The sequence below is a fragment of the Oncorhynchus kisutch genome, linkage group LG19 (genome assembly GCF_002021735.2).
Source record: "Oncorhynchus kisutch isolate 150728-3 linkage group LG19, Okis_V2, whole genome shotgun sequence".
Lineage (NCBI taxonomy): Eukaryota > Metazoa > Chordata > Actinopteri > Salmoniformes > Salmonidae > Oncorhynchus > Oncorhynchus kisutch.
Window position 1 is genome coordinate 55,280,267 of NC_034192.2, and position 16,428 is coordinate 55,296,694.

Consider the following 16,428-nt stretch of genomic DNA (forward strand, 5'->3'; position numbering starts at 1 on the left):
ATGATGAACGCATTTCCACGAACCCTGAACTGTTTCTACTGAAGACCCGTCAGAGGGACTTTAACGCAACCCTTCTGAACCGAAACAGACCTCTCTCTAAATATTTAAATTATGTCAGTGATGGTATCTCACGACCTCACCCATTATTTTAAGTGTTCCATTTTTATAAGCTAATGGGGACTGGCATGCACCTGTAGAAGAAATAGGTCTAACTGGACATCCCGTTGTAGCCCGGACCTATAGACTTATGCTGAGGCATCGCCTCCTGAAAAATCTGAATAAAACATCTAATCAAATAAATGTTTTGGGGAAAAATTGTTTCCACAAAAATGGTCCCCTTGGCATTTACTAGTATTATGGAACCGATACAGAAGGCTGTAGCGCAGGCAAAATACATGTTTTTCCAGCATATCTGCTTTGGCAAAAAAAAGATAGTTGTAATAATTAAGGTCAGTGTCTTGCAGGATTTGTATAGTTGTAAATTTAAGAGTTGTTGCCCTGTGCTTTTCTCTATGATTGTCATTTCTAATGGAATCCAGAAAGAACATTTACATCAAAAGGTGCAAAGTTATGGGCAAAGACACAAAACATTTACATCAAATTAAATGTTTTTCTTGATCAAACAACATTGAAAACAACCATTTTTGTGTGCAGTATTATTTTACCATCCTTACAAACCACTTCGTGTAAATGTACATTAGTGTATTGTATATAGGCTGGTCATCTAGGTTAGTACCTGTAGACTTTCCATCACCATGAAGAAATACAATGACCACTACAGTAATTGAGTACACTGAGACATCAAGTGGCTTGTGATGATGTGATTTGATGATGTTGGTAGAGCATGGCGCTTGCAATGCTAGGGTTATGGGTTCGATTCCCACGGGGACCAGTACGAAAAAGTAGGAAAATGAATGCACTCACTACTACTGTAAGTTGCTCTGCATAAGAGTGTCTACTAAAATGGAAAAGGAATCAACATTACTATTCAGTTTTCACATAGAAATAAGTTGCATTTGCAAAGTAAGAAACTGGAAAACATATATCAAGCAAGTACTTTTATATTCCACAAATATTATCAGATGAACTGTTTTTGTACAGATCATTATCAGACTCAAATGACATATGCTGGAAAACACTCAGACACTCGTTTAAATGTTGTTACTAAAGTAGTGCTGTGGGCCTAGTCCTGTATTAGCAGACCGATCTAGAGACAGCGCGACATTTTTTTTCTTATTTTCTCCCCGTCAGTAAAAAACAATCGCAGCACACCCAACCCCAAACTACTTCCTGTGACTATGGACTTAAGGCTAAATACCGTCTAAGGCCTTATACCACATATTTGTCTTATTTAGTCAAAATTGCGTGACATGCTCCAAGCATGTTTTATGGAGAGACCGGCTGGTCGTTGTAAAAATGTGTTTTTACTTTTACAACCTTAAGTTTCCGGTTATAGCAGATTGAAGGTCTCTAATAGCCACTTGAAGGGTTTAACCTGACGTTAAACATACATGAACCGCTGCACGGAAAGCGGGTGAGATTGTTTGACATGGATTACTTGTAATGTGTGCTGGCTATAGACAAAGGCAATTACTATGGGCTACAGTGATGGACGATTTTCCTAATATTAAACACACTGACATACTGTATCTTTATATGCTAGGATAGGCCTGCTCAAAATGTATAACAGTGAGTAGTGAAATTGAAGAACAAATACTGGAGAATTTGTTTTCCAGTGTTTCTGCACTGTTGTAGCTAGAAACACAAGCATTTCGCTACACTCTCAATAACATATACTAAACATGTGTACGTGACAAATACAATTTGATTTTAATTTAATAATTATTTAAATGCATAGATTGCGGGATTTTGAACATATTATTTCCTCTTTGATTTGACAACTGTTGTATGCTATTATTATATATGAATAATAATACAATTAGGCTAATCCATGATTAATTAAGAATAATAGTAATATAAGTTTAAAAAAAAAAAATATATATATATATATATATATATATAAATATGACTGTAGTAGAAATGTAATAATACATTTAGCCTTTGAAATTGTTAATGGTCGATAGAATTCGTAGTGATAGGCTTTAGTTTTATGAAAGCACTAGGCCTAAAATTATAATTGGTCGATAGGCTACATTTGATATTTAGAAATCATTTATAAGCAATTGAAGATGATATAAATAAATCAGGTGATATCGAATTGTATCCCATTCTAGTTGTTTGTTCATATTAATTCATACTTTTTTCCCCACTCAGAATATGTCCTGTTGTCTGCCCACGTGAAGTAGCCTATCAAATGTGATGCAGGAAAAGCTTTATTTACAAATAATACGTGTATTATTAAATACCTACAAATATAATTGTCACACAGTACATTTGTGATCTCAAAGATAACGGAAAATAGCTATAGTGAGGGAAATATGTCCACTGACAAATGGTATACATATGTTTTATTCCCACTGAAGTAATAACCTGCATCTCTTATACAACTTTACAATTATGAATTCCCTATTCCATCTCAGGAACTAGTAGTACAAATAAAATGAACTTAGTTTATGCATCAATAGTTTGCCAGTCGAAGTACAGTAAATGGAATATAACGAGAACATAACAACACTCGAGGCCGATGAGTCCATTGTGTAAAAGCGCATGCAATTTAAAACATCATTAATTTGTCTGATGATAATGTTACATTTCGATCCTTCGTTCACCACGCTCTGATTCCGTGTAAAGAAGACACTCCATTGCCGGACGGAAACGTGTTTTGTACGTTATTTAACTCTCCCACGCCGAAGTTGATGTAATTCCCGTTGTTTTGTGAGGGCTGGATAGACTGCACCGCAGTGGTGGGATAGTTACACGCATGGTTCATATTACAGCCAGGACTGGGATAATTACTGAACGCTGGGTAACTGTTATACGTGAAATGGTTGAGGCCCATATTATATGAAGTATTATAGGTCGTCGAGTCTCCAAGGCAGGGCTTCCCGTCTCGGACCAGCACTGGGACTGAGATTCGTCTCGGCGGCGGGATACCAACCATCTCCAGGCTCTGGTCCTGTCGCTGTCTCTTGCACTTGTAGCGGCGGTTCTGGAACCAGATCTTGACCTGTGTGGGGGTCAGTTTGAGCACCCCGGCCAGGTGATCTCTCTCCGGAGCCGACAAGTACTTCTGCTGCTTGAAGCGACGCTCCAGCTCATACACCTGCGCCTGTGAAAACAGCACGCGCGGCTTCCTGCGCTTTCGGGGTTTGGCGGATCGATCCGGGTCCTCTGACTTCAGGTCCTCCACCGGCTCGCTCTGAGAGATGTAGGACATGTCTAGTGGAATATAAATAAACCAAAAAAATAAGAAAAACATTTCATTCCAGTACGCTAAATTGTATAAAGGACCCCAAAATAGGAATTCAGCTCAGATACTTTATCAGACGTTTAAGAAATTAGACACACTTTCTAGGTCTGCCCTACATCCTAGAGTCCAAAAGTCAAACGGGTTCAGTGAATTATGAAGGTGATTGCTATATTTTATAAATTGTAATCAGACTTCCTTGAAACTGGTATCCTGACGAGATAATTCAATCTAAACTCCAATTAGCAACGTTTCTCCCTTATTGTAAAATAGATTAGGCCTCCTTATGACTGTTGCTAGTCGTGAATAAGGGTATAATATAGGAGTATAATTACTATTGCATCAGGTGTGAAATGCCTTATATCCTTAGCACACACATCTTTTAAAAGGCTTTTAGATTGTGCCTGACGCAAATCTGTTCGCTACTTGCATTACTATTCAGATTTCCACATGGGCCTACGTAGGGCTATTTCGGTAGTAATATCATATAAACTCTTACCTTTTCTGTGTTTCCCCTCCAAGCTGTCCGTCTTCCCATCCTTGATATCCATTTCTAAGAAGGATTTCCCATAAAAGGCAGCGGCGAAGTTGAAGTCAGTATTTCTGTTGGCTTTAACACCATGGAGCTCCTCTCCAAACAGCGAGCTTCCAGACGATATCTCCCGGAGAGGCTCCTGTTTCAGGCGGGCCAGCATGCAGGAGGTCGGTAAGGCACAGTCCATCCGTGGAGAGATGTCCAGTGAGACCAGGTCCTCAGCACCAGTGTGGTGCTCCAGGTTTAATATATCCTTAACCGAGAAGGGTGTGGACGTACTGGGGCTCGAAAACATTGCCAAGGAACAGTTGATCTGACATATAAATGGCAACAAACCGATGATTTCAAAATGTCCTCTTCTTGGTAATATTTACTGAGCTCAAGTACTCATTTGTTTAACCGAGGGGGATCTTGACTGAAGAATGCATTTTTGACTCAACTCGAGTCCCTAACTTTTCTTGGCCTCTTTTCTGAGACGCAGGGGGAGAGAGGGGGAGGTTAAATCTCTCATGAGACGTTGTTAGGCGACTTCCTATTGGTGTTCGCAGTTCCGGTGACGTCAAAACAATAGCTAGTAAGGTAACCCTACATGTCCGTGTTGCTTCTGAATCCAGAATGCAACTTCAGTCCAATTACGCACGGTCACAAACACGCCTTTTGTCGATGGTTGGAATTTATTCTAAGTTTTTATTAACATTTCCCCTTAAAATGTATATTGTTGAACGCTAAGTAGAATATAACTTCCCTAGCAGCAAGACCATAGGGACGAAGAGACACGTTGGTCCCTATGGTCTTGCTGCTACACTGGAACCCGAAACCATGTCTGTCTGTCGGGCACAAATCCTGGTGCCTGCCGCTGACCTGGCTATCAGGACGTGATAACAGACGACAACAAACCAGCACCCTCCCACCCACGCAGCACAGCCGGGCCAGGAGTGTCACACATGCCATATAATTTCTATAGTCATTCCTTATGACACATTCGTGTAGGCCTACTTGCAGCCATCATGTACAGGCTAGGTACACAGTACACATGTATTATGAAATAAGTAGGGCCTATCGTAGGCCTAGTTATTCGATAATTCAAGTTATTCTATAAAAATGCATATAATAAAATAACTGTAAGACAAGGTTTTTGGAGAGAGTTGGTGTGGGTAAAGAATCCACGACGCGCTGAGAGTACCTTGCGCAGGGTTGGCATCACACTCGTTATTAATGCTGGTGGAGACAGCGGTGCCGAGACAGACAGTATTATCGTTTGTTTTATCTCCAGCATCGTTTAACATAGATCCGGGGAACTAAATGGGTCCCACTGTCTCCGACCCGGCTCGCAGTGTTTATAGTTTTAAAGACTATTTGCGCGCCTCGAAAACTGATGAATGGTCGCGAAGTAGAGAGAGCATCAACCCTGCCGTGTCTCGTGCAGCCATAAGTTCTGAAGTAAAGTACACGGATCTCAGACAAGCCTCAGTACAGCGCATGGAAATCCTTTTTTTCTTTCTTCATGACTTATTTTTCCCTCTTAAGGTGTGTAAACAATTAACATCGAGTTGGCTGCAGTCTGTTGTGGCCAATCTCAATAAAAGTTTAAAGGCTATACACAGTTGGTGACAGACAGGCCTAGGACCTGCAGGACTATCTGACCAGGTTTGAGTTCATTCTATTTCAGGCCTTCATTAATTTAATACCATGGCATTTCAGTTAAATTGACCTCAGTTTTGCAAGCACTCTCTGTGTCAACTGCCCAAATTGAACATGACATGTTTCACGTGGTTCATATCCCTAATGCATTCTCTCTCTCGACGAAAAAGTACACTCACGACTGTAAGTCGCTCTGGAAAAGAGCGTCTGCTAAATTACTAAAATGTTTTTTAAAAAGTAAAATGTATTTCTCTCCCTCCGTCCCTCCCTCTCTCCCTCCCCGACCCGTCTGTCTTCAGCACATCTCTAGTTAGATAAAGCGATAGATAAGGCTGCTTAAAAACTTCCGCTGGACTGGATAGTTGAGGATATTCTCGGGGGCTGTGTGTGTGTTTTATCTAATGAGTCTGTGACGGTTCCTGTGTATGTGGACTGTCGGGAGAGTAGCGCGAGCAGACGCCACGCGCATTAGCACTAGGGACTGGCGTCTTTCCGCTGTCATCGAGACCTGTCAATCATATTGGGTGATCTTAACACCTTTCTAATGGCGCTGACTAATTACCTTGGAAAGATGAACTGGTTTAGTCGTTGATCTGATAAATGATCGAGATATCGTCGATAATTGATTCTTAGCCTAATGGAAGTCGATATTGTTACGCTGTGTTCAATTGTAGCCAATCTTTAGGCCTATTTTACTGTGGACGTTAACAGTTTCAATTAACCTGCCCTTCAAGATACATTAATTAGTGCGTGACTTAGATAAACAACTTATATTTATATTATGTGACAAACGTAGACACATTTTTTTCGTCTTGGCATTTAATTTAGATAAATTAAGATAGATCCATTTAGGCCTACATAATTATTGAAGTTGTAATTTGTAAATGTCAAATGCAATGGATCAGACAATGTTGGCAGGTATGATGCAGTTAAATATTCGTTCCAATCGAAAAATAATAGATAACCAATTTGATGATTATTTATTTAACCTTTATTTAACTAGGAAAGTCAGTTAAGAACAAATCCGTATTTTACAATGAAGGCCTACCAGGGAACAGCTGGTTAACTGCCTTGTTCAGGGGCAGAACGACAGATTTTTACCTCGTCAGCTCGGGGATTCGATCAAGCAACCTTCTGGTTACTGGCCCAACGCTCAAACCACTAGGTTAATTAGGATTAGGCCTACTACGTTTCTATAACCTAATTTAGTCATTGCAAAATATAATTTAGCTGGGTTGAATATTATTAGATCATTATTCATCTGAGAACGGTGCCAATATGCCCTTATGGCTTACTAAAATACAAATGTATCATATTTGAATTGTTAATAATTTTATATTAAATCATCCATACGAAATTTACCTGTGTAGGTTGTTTACAAACACGTGGATTTGTTATGTAAATTACAATCAAAACAAGTTATTGTTTGGTAGCCTAGGCCTAGAGCCAACATGTGTAGGCTAGACCCAAAATAAAGTGGGAAAATATCATCATTACCAACTAACTCATTACCTTATCATGAATATACATTCTGTAATTATACAATTAATAAATAATACATTTTATTAAAATATGATCACGAAAAAATCATAGTCCTCATTCATAATGGTTTAGTCTTGTCTGAACAGTCAGAACAAAGTCCCCTCAAGTCTTTTTTCACACCCAACACTTGTTTGAGGTTGAAGAGTTCACCTATTCCCCTTGTATCAATTCATCCTCAGACACAATACTGTACTTATCTCTCTTTCTAACTTATTTTCTCTTTCTTCTCTCTCCTTCTCTCTGTCTTTGTCTCTGTCTCTCTCACTCTCTCTCTCTCTCTGTCTGTCTCTCTCCCTCCCTCTCCCTCCCTCCCCCAATCCAAGGCCAGACTACATGTGGTGACTGGTCTGTCACCCAGGTGTCCCTCCATCTCTCTCACACCCTGATTGTTCCATATAATATTAGCAGCAGCTGGATGCAGATAAGATTTCCTGAATGGATCATCTTTTGTTTTTCTGACATAGCTGTGCCCAAGACATACACTGTTCCTTGCTGTGTCACTGGCAACCCTCTCTGAAGTAAGGTCAGATTGGGACAGACACTTGGGCCCATCCTCTCTTAATTTACTTAAATAAGATTAAAAAATATATACATAAAAATAAATATGTATATACAGTACCAAAGTTTTTCTTTATTTTTACTATTTTCTACATTGTAGAAAAATTGTTAAGACATCAAATCTATGAAATAACACATATGGAATCATGTAGTAACCAAAAAAGTGTTAAAGAAATCAAAATATATTTTATATTTGAGATTCTTCAAAGTAGCCAACCTTTGCCTTGATGACAGCTTGGCACACTCTAGGCATTCTCTCAACCAGCTTAATGAGGAAGTCACCTGGAATGCATTTCAATTAACAGGTGTTGCCTTGTTAAAAGTTAATTTGTGGAATTTCTTTCCTTCTTAATGTATTTCAACCAATCAGTTGTGTTGTGACAAGGGAGGGGTGGTATACAGAAGATAGCCCTATTTGTTAAAAGACCAAGTCCATATTATGGCAAGAACAACTCACATAAGCAAAGAGAAACAACAGTCCATCATTACTTTAAGACCTGAAAAACATCAAGAACTTTGAAAGTTTCTTTAAGAAGGCCAGTATCCTGGAGTCGCCTCTTCCCTGTTGACGTTAAGACTGGTGTTTTGCAGGTACTATTTAATGAAGCTGCCAGTTGAGGACTTGATGCGTCTGTCTCTCAAACTAGACACTCTAATGTACTTCTCCTCTTTCTCAGTTGTGCACCGGGGCCTCCCACTCCCCATTCTATTCTGGATTGAGCCAGTTTGCGCTGTTTTGTGAAGGGAGTAGTACACAGTGTTGTACAAGATCTTCAGTTTCTTGGCAATTTCTCTCATTGAATAGCCTTCATTTCTCAGAACAAGAATAGACTGACGAGTTTCAGAAGAAAGTTTTTTGTTTCTGGCCATTTTGAGCCTGTAATCGAACCCACAAATGCTGATGCTCCAGATACTCAACTCGTCTAAAGAAGGACAGTTTTATTGCTTCTTTAATTAGAACAACAGTTTTCAGCTGTGCTAACATCATTTCAAAAGGGTTTTCTGATGATCAATTAGCCTTTTAAAATGATATTAGAACACAGGAGTGATGGTTGCTGATAATGGGCCTCTGTACGCCTATGTAGATATTCCATAAAAAATCTGCCGTTTTCAGTTACAATAGTCAATTACTACATTAACAATATCTACACTGTATATCTTATCAATTTGATGTTATTTTAATGGACGAAAAAATGGCTTTTCTTTCAAAAACAATTCCATTTTTAAGTGACCCCAAACTTTTGAACAGTAGTGTATGTCCTTTATTTAATGTATCTGTGGATTTTGTCACCCAGAATTTTTTTTGGTTTTTGGTGACTGTCACATGATATTTTTGTCAGTAGTCCTAGTCCACCACCATGTGGTCATTACTGTAGTTGAAACAGTGTGTATTGTGATGTGTGAGCAGCCATGTGAAGTGTCGTCTGTCTGTGCACCATTTGGTCTTCATTTCTCCGTCCCCTCTCCTCTCCATAGACCTCGTCTCTCTCTCCTCCCTCTCCTCTCTCTCCTCTCCTTCACTCTCCTCTCCTCTCCTTCCTCTCCTCTCCTCCTCTCCTCTCCTCTCCTCTCCTCTCTCTCCTCCTCTCCTCTCCTCCTCTCCGCTCCTCTCCTCTCCGCTCCTCTCTCCTCTCTCCTCTCTCTTCTCCTCTCCATAGACTCTCTCTCCTCTCCTTCCCTCTCCTCTCCTCTCCTCCTCTCCTCTCCTCTCCTCTCCTCTCCTCCTCTCCTCTCCTCTCCTCTCCTCTCCTCCTCTCCTCTCACAACTTCGCTCTCTCCTCTCCTCTCCTCCCTCTCTCTCTCTCCTCTCCTCTCCTCTCTCTCCTCTCTCTCTCTCATCCTCTCCTCCTCTCCTCTCCGTCTCCTCTCACTCGCCATAGACCTCTCCTCCTCCTCCTCTCCTCTCTCCTCCTCTCACTACGTCCCGTCTCAGCTCCTCTCTCCTACGGCCTCTCTCATAGACCTCTCCTCTCCTCTCCTCTCCTCTCCCTCTTCCTCTTCCTCTCCTCTCCTCCTCCTCTCCTCTCCTCTCATCTCCTCGCCTCTCCTCTCCCCTCTCCTCTCCTCTCCATAGAACCTCTCCTCTCCCTCCTCTCCTCCGCCTCTCCTCTCCTCTCCGCGCCTCTTCCTCTCCATCCTTCCTCTCCTCTCCTCTTCTCTCCCTCCATAGACCCTCTCCTCTCCTCTCCTCTCCTCTCCTCTCCCTCGCTCCGCTCCTCTCCTCCTCTCTTCTTCTCCTCCTCTCCTAGACCTCTCCTTCCTCCTCCTCTTCCTCTCCTCGTTCCCCTCTCCTCCTCTCCTCTCCTCTCCTCTCTCTCCTCTCCTCTCCCTCTCCCTCGCCATAGACCCACGGCCGATCTCCTCATCCTCTCCTCTCCTCTCCTACTCACTCTACGCCTCCTCTCCCTCTCCTCCTCCTCTCCATACCTCTCCTCTCCTCTCCTGCTCCTCTCCTCTCCTCTCCTCTCCCTCCTCCCTCTTCCTCTCCTCCCTCTCCTCTCCTCTCCTCTTCCTCCTCCTCTCCTCTCCTCCTCTCCTCTCCTCTCCTCTCCTCTCCTCCCTCTCCTCTCTCCTCTCCTCTCTCCCTCTCTCCTCTCCTCTCCTCTCCTCTCTCCTCTCCTCTCCTCTCCTCTCCTCTCCTCTCCTCTCCTCTCCTCTCCTCCTCTCCTCTCCTCTCCCTCTCCTCTCCTCTCCTCTCCTCTCCTCTCCCTCTCCTCTCTCCTCTCCTCTCCTCTCCTCTCCTCTCCTCTCCATAGACTCTCCTCTCCTCTCCCTCCTCCTCTCTCCTCTCCTCTCCTCTCCCTCTCCTCTCCTCTCCTCTCCTCTCCTCTTCCCTCCTCTCCTCTCCTCTCCTCTCCCTCTCTCCTCTCCTCTCCTCCTCTCCTCTCCTCTCCTCTCCTCTCCTCTCCTCTCCTCTCCTCTCCTCTCCTCTCCTCTCCTCTCCTCTCCTCTCCTCTCCTCTCCTCTCCTCCCTCTCCTCTCCTCTCCTCTCCTCTCCTCTCCTCTCCTCTCCCTCTCCTCTCCTCTCCTCTCTCTCCTCTCCTCTCCTCTCCTCTCCTCTCCTCTCCTCTCCTCTCCTCTCCTCTCCTCTCCTCTCCTCTCTCTCCTCTCCTCTCCTCTCCTCTTCCTTCCTCTCCTCTCCTCTCCTCTCCTCTCCTCTACTCTCCTCTCTTCTCTCTCTCCTCTCCTCTCCTCTCCTCTCCTCTCCTCTCCTCTCCTCTCCTCTCCTCTCCTCTCCCTCTCCTCTCCTCTCCTCTCCTCCTCCTCTCCTCTCCTCTCCCTCTCTCTCCTCTCCTCCCCTCTCCTCTCCTCTCCTCTCCTCTCTCTCTCCTCCCCTCCTCCCTCCCTCCTCTCCTCCCTCCTCTCCCTCTCCCTCTCCTCTCCTCCCTCCTCTCCTCTCCTCTCCTCTCCTCTCCTCCCTCCTCTCCTCTCTCCTCCCTCCTCTCCTCCTCCTCTCCCTCTCCTCTCCTCCTCTCCTCCTCCTCTCCTCTCCTCTCCTCTCCTCTCCTCTCCCTCTCCTCCCCTCTCCTCTCCTCTCCATCTCCCCTCTCCTCTCCTCTCCTCTCCTCCTCTCTCCTCTCTCTCTCCTCCTCCCTCCTCTCCTCTCCTCTCCTCTCCTCTCCTCTCCTCTCCTCTCCTCTCCATAGACCTCTCCCCTCTCCTCTCCTCTCCTCCCCTCTCCTCTCTCCCCTCTCCTTCCTCTCCTCTCCTCTCTCTCCTCCTCTTCCTCTCCTCTCCTCTCCTCTCCTCTCCTCCTCTCTCCTCTCCTCTCCTCTCCTCTCCTCTCCTCTCTCCTCTCCATAGACCCCTCTCCTCTCCTCTCCTCTCCTCTCCCTCCTCTCCTCTCCTCTCCTCTCCCTCTCCTCTCCTCTCCTCTCCTCTCCTCTCCTCTCCTCTCCTCTCCTCTCCTCTCCTCTCCTCTCCTCTCCTCTCCTCTCCTCTCCTCTCCTCTCCTCTCCTCTCCTCTCCTCTCCTCTCTCCTCTCTTCTCCTCTCCATAGACCTCTCCCCCCTCTCAGCTCATGTTCTGAGGCTTGGCTGGGGATCAGTGAATGTGTTATTGAGTTCAAGGTAGTGTGATGGTCCCTATGGGAGCCTGGGATGATATGTGTTCTGGACTGCATTACCTGCTGTTATTGTTTTGTCTACAGCTTTTCCCAACTGATGTTGGGCCTCTTAGGTCTCAGATCTTTTCTCAATTAAAATGTACAAGATAATCAATCATTGTCAAGATGGTTGTAGCACAGGGCTATTCAAATCTTACCCTACGACACGTGCCAAACTCCTTCCACGAGGGCCAAGTGTCTGCGTGTTTTCATTCCAACCTTGTTCTTGAACGATGATTTAAGGTCACTAATTAGTAAGGAACTCCCCACACCTGGTTGTCTAGGTCTTATTTGAAAGGATAAACCAAAAACCCACAGACACTCTGCCGTCCGTAGAAAGAGTTTGACACACCCCTGCCCTACGAGCTCCGGAGCCTAATGGTCTTCTGTTCTACCTGATAATGAATTGCACCCACCTGATGTCCCAGGTCTAAATCAGGCCCTGATTAGAGGGGAATTGGGGGAAAAAGCAGTAGAACTGACTTTGAGTTCCAGATTAGAATTTGAGGGTGATCGTACGGTGTAGGCTGAGAGGTGGTTTATATTGCCCATGACAAAGATATTTTCACAGGCTTACATTTTTCAGTGTTTGTGTGATAAATAATATGACGTGAAATGTAAGTTTGTTTTCTTGTGTACATGGAATATATTTTGAAATGTAAGACAGCTAGTTGATGTCTGTTTCTGTAGTCCTGGTGCTGTAAGATCTGCTATGACAGCCTGTTCTTGTTATATTGTGATCATTGTAACTGAACTTTACAATAACATGTTAAAGGGGTAAGGGGGTATTTAAAGGGGTAAGGGGGTATTTAAAGGGGTAAGGGGGTATTTAAAGTTGTAAGGGGGTATTTAAAGGGGTAAGGGGGTATTTAAAGTTGTAAGGGGGTATTTAAAGTTGTAAGGGGATATTTAAAGGGGTAAGGGGATATTTAAAGGGGTAAGGGGGTATTTAAAGGTGTACGGGTTATTTAAAGGGGTAAGGGGGTATTTAAAGGTGTAAGGGGGTATTTAAAGGGGTAAGGGGGTATTTAAAGGTGTACGGGTTATTTAAAGGGGTAAGGGGGTATTTAAAGGGGTAAGGGGGTATTTAAAGGTGTAAGGGGGTATTTAAAGGGGTAAGGGGGTATTTAAAGGTGTAAGGGGGTATTTAAAGGTGTAAGGGGGTATTTAAAGGTGTAATGCAATCATAGATGGTTGCTTTTCTGTGATATTCCTCTGACTACAGCAATTTGTCCAATTGATTCTTCAAAGTATGATTGTGCAGTATGTGGTTTGCCCTGAAGGAGGCGGTATCACACAATATTACACTTTAGTGATCAGGGGCACAACGTTTTAAAATGTTCAGATAGAAATATGTTATGTAGAACAAACTTGCATCTGCAACCTGAGAACAATGAATCATGCCTGCTCTATTCATGGCGTTACTTACTATCTGCAATGTTTGACAACGTTCTATGTTTGAAGACAACGTTCTGGTATTGAAGAAGACATTAATTGTAGCTGAGAAACTCCACCCTCAGTTTCTGGTGCATTCAAATCATTCCTTATCTTATCTTTGTGGTAAGCATGTTTTTCAATGCATCTTTTCTGGATCTCGTGTCAGTATTATATAGTGGTTATAATTCCTCTGAGTTGTTGTCATGCAGTTCATGATCAGAGCTACCTACTGAACACACAACACCTTCATGATCAAACTCAAGTGTACAAAATATCCACACAAAAATACACTTTAATGATATCAAGATACATTTGTTGATTTTGATTTCATGAGTCCTTAGAGTCTCATAGTACTGTTTGTATACACATTATCAGACAGGTGAATTAAAACCATACTAGACCACATTCTGTATGGTCATTCTGGTGCGGCTGCTAATCCATGAGCACAACTGGGGCTGTAGAGGAAGTGACGTGTTGTATAGAACACTGAGAAACAGGAAGCACTTCAGACTATTTCTCCCGGAACACAAAATGCAGAAGATAGTGACAGAGTATGGAACAGATTGTCAGTTACAGTCACTTACATTATTAATGGAGTGATACACCTGGCGCCCAACGATAAGGCAATGAACTGCAATAGGATGTCACATCATCTGAATAGACATGTCGAAGCTTAGAGGGGCAGGAGAGCCTCCATGACTGGCCAACATACACATCTGAACTGTAAGAAGAGGTGGAAGAAGGAACAGGGCAGGAGAGGGAAAGAGTCGCTCCTCAGGAACCGTTGAGTGGAGTTCTCGTCCTCCTTTCCTCTCTCTCTCCCCGTGCGGCCGGCCAGCTCTTGGCTGTAACCCAGAGGAATTCTCTAGTGGCCTTGGTAAATCTACCATTTAGAATAACAGCGGACTGCAGCCGGAGACAGTGTGGGGGTCCTCACTGGGTTGCGTCCCAATGGCACCCTATTCCCTATATAGTGCACAATGTAGGGAATAGGGTGCCATTTTAGCACATGACTGTGGCCAGGAAGAGAGAGAGAGGGGTCTGACCTGGAGGTTAAACAGGAAGACACTGTTGATTGACTGCTCCTGGTTACTTAACTGCAGAAACCTCAATATTTGTGTTAGCTCCCTGGGCTAATGCCTAGGAGTTTAGCTCAGTGGGCTTTCATAGTCTTGTGGTGTCACGTTAGTGCACAGACTGGCTCCAGTCTGAAGAAGGCTTCAGCTGTACAGCGCTCAGTGGTATCATCAGAAACACACCTATCAATCATACTCATCAATCATAACAGGCAGGCAATCATACTAGTCAATCAATCATACTAGTCAATCATACTACTGATGCTTACTGAGATGCAGTTTCTGGGGTGCTACTGTATGTCTAGCATGTCTGTAGCATGTCTGTAGCGTGTCTGCATGAATGTCTGTAGCGTGTCTGAATGAATGTCTGTAGCGTGTCTGCATGAATGTCTGTAGCGTGTCTGCATGAATGTCTGTATGAATGTCTGTATGCATGTCTGTAGCATGTCTGTAGCGTGTCTGTATGAATGTCTGTATGAATGTCTGTAGCGTGTCTGCATGAATGTCTGTAGCGTGTCTGTAGCGTGTCTGAATGAATGTATGTAGCGTGTCTGCATGAATGTCTGTAGCGTGTCTGCATGAATGTCTGTATGAATGTCTGTATGCATGTCTGTAGCATGTCTGTATGAATGTCTGTAGCGTGTCTGTATGAATGTCTGTATGAATGTCTGTAGCGTGTCTGCATGAATGTCTGTAGCGTGTCTGCATGAATGTCTGTACATGTCTGCATGAATGTCTGTAGCGTGTCTGTATGAATGTCTGTAGCGTGTCTGTATGAATGTCTGTAGCGTGTCTGTATGAATGTCTGTAGCGTGTCTGTATGAATGTCTGTAGCATGTCCACATGAAAGTCTGTAGTGTCTGTATGAATGTCTGTTGTGTCTGTAGCGTGTATGTATGAAAGTCTGTAGTGTGTCTGTATGAATGTCTGCAACATGTCTGTAGCGTGTCTGCATGAATGTCTGTAGCGTGTCTGCATGAATGTCTGTAGCATGTCTGCATGAATGTCTGTAGCGTGTCTGCATGAAAGTCTGTAGCGTGTCTGCATGAAAGTCTGTAGCATGTCTGTAGTGTGTCTGTAGCGTGTCTGTATGAATGTCTGTAGCGTGTCCTCAACACGTCCATAGCATGTCTGTAGCGTGTCCATATTAATGTCTGCAGCGTGTCTGTAGCATGTCTGTGGCGTGTCTGTATGAAAGTGATGCTTACTGAGATGCAGTTACTGGGGTGCTAGTATGTCTAGCGTGTCTGCAGGACTGTCTGTAGCGTGTTGTAAAGCTGTCTGTAGTGTGTCTGTAGTGTGTCTGTAGGACTGTGTAGCGTGTCTGACTGTAGCGTGTCTGTCTGTAGCGTGTCGTAAAACAGTAAAACTGTCTAGTGTGTCTGTAGGACAGTCTGTAGTGTGTCTGTGGGACCGCCCGTGGGGCCGTCTGTAACGTGTCTGTCTTTCGGACTGTCTGTAGCGTGTCCATAGGACTGTCTGTAGCGTGTCTGTTTTTCGGACTATTGGCGTCTGTCGTACGGACTGTGTACGACCGTCTGTCGGACTGTCTGTGGCGCGTCTGTAGGGCTGTCTGTGAGCATGTCTGTCGTTCGGGCTGTCTGTAGCGTGTCTGTAGGGCCGCCCGTAGCGTGGCTGTTGGACTGCCAGTAACGTGTCCATAGGACCATCTGTAGCGCGTCTGTAGCGTGTCCGTAGGACCATCTGTAGCGCGTCTGTAGCGTGTCCGTAGGACTGCCTGTAGGACCATGTGTAGCGCGTCTGTAGCGTGTCCGTAGGACCGCCTGTAGGACCATCTGTAGCGCGTCTGTAGCGTGTCCGTAGGACCGCCTGTAGGACCATGTGTAGCGCGTCTGTCTGCGAGTACGTTACCACAACAGTAACATTTGTGCCTTGAATCCAATAAAAGTTTCAATAATTCATCTTTAAACCAAATCAATTGAAAATCTCCTTTGGATCTTCCTAGTGCTACTTACTGTATGTACAACATTGTCACCCAGTCGAGTGAACTCTAGTAAACCTCAGCGTCACAGAGAGGAGTCACTACAGAACGGACCAGCATGTTGAGGCACCTGGAAGCATGGGGTTGCACATTAGCTGAAATCAGAGGATCTAAGCTATGTCTGCTATATCTGCATCCCAAATAGCCCATACAGCCCTGGTCAAA

General features: G+C 44.1%; 1 protein-coding gene across 1 annotated transcript; it reads right to left on the minus strand.

Annotated features, from left to right (window-relative positions):
- Nucleotides 1-1,045: 1,045 nt before the first annotated feature.
- On the minus strand, nucleotides 1,046-4,647 carry LOC109878613 (homeobox protein Nkx-2.5). The gene is made up of 2 exons (XM_020470830.2): nucleotides 3,867-4,647; nucleotides 1,046-3,339 (listed from the first exon to the last, which is right to left on the minus strand). Exons 1-2 carry the CDS (start codon nucleotides 4,195-4,197, stop codon nucleotides 2,726-2,728), a joined length of 945 nt encoding a protein of 314 aa, XP_020326419.1. The 5' UTR covers nucleotides 4,198-4,647; the 3' UTR covers nucleotides 1,046-2,725.
- Nucleotides 4,648-16,428: the final 11,781 nt, after the last annotated feature.

Coding starts and splice junctions, on each gene's coding strand:
- LOC109878613 (XM_020470830.2), bottom strand. CDS start 4,197: ATGTTTTCGAGCCCCAGTACGTCCACACCCTTCTCGGTTAAGGATATA. Junction 3,340..3,866: donor GGAGGGGAAACACAGAAAAG/GTAAGAGTTTAT, acceptor ATATTCCACTAG/ACATGTCCTACATCTCTCAG.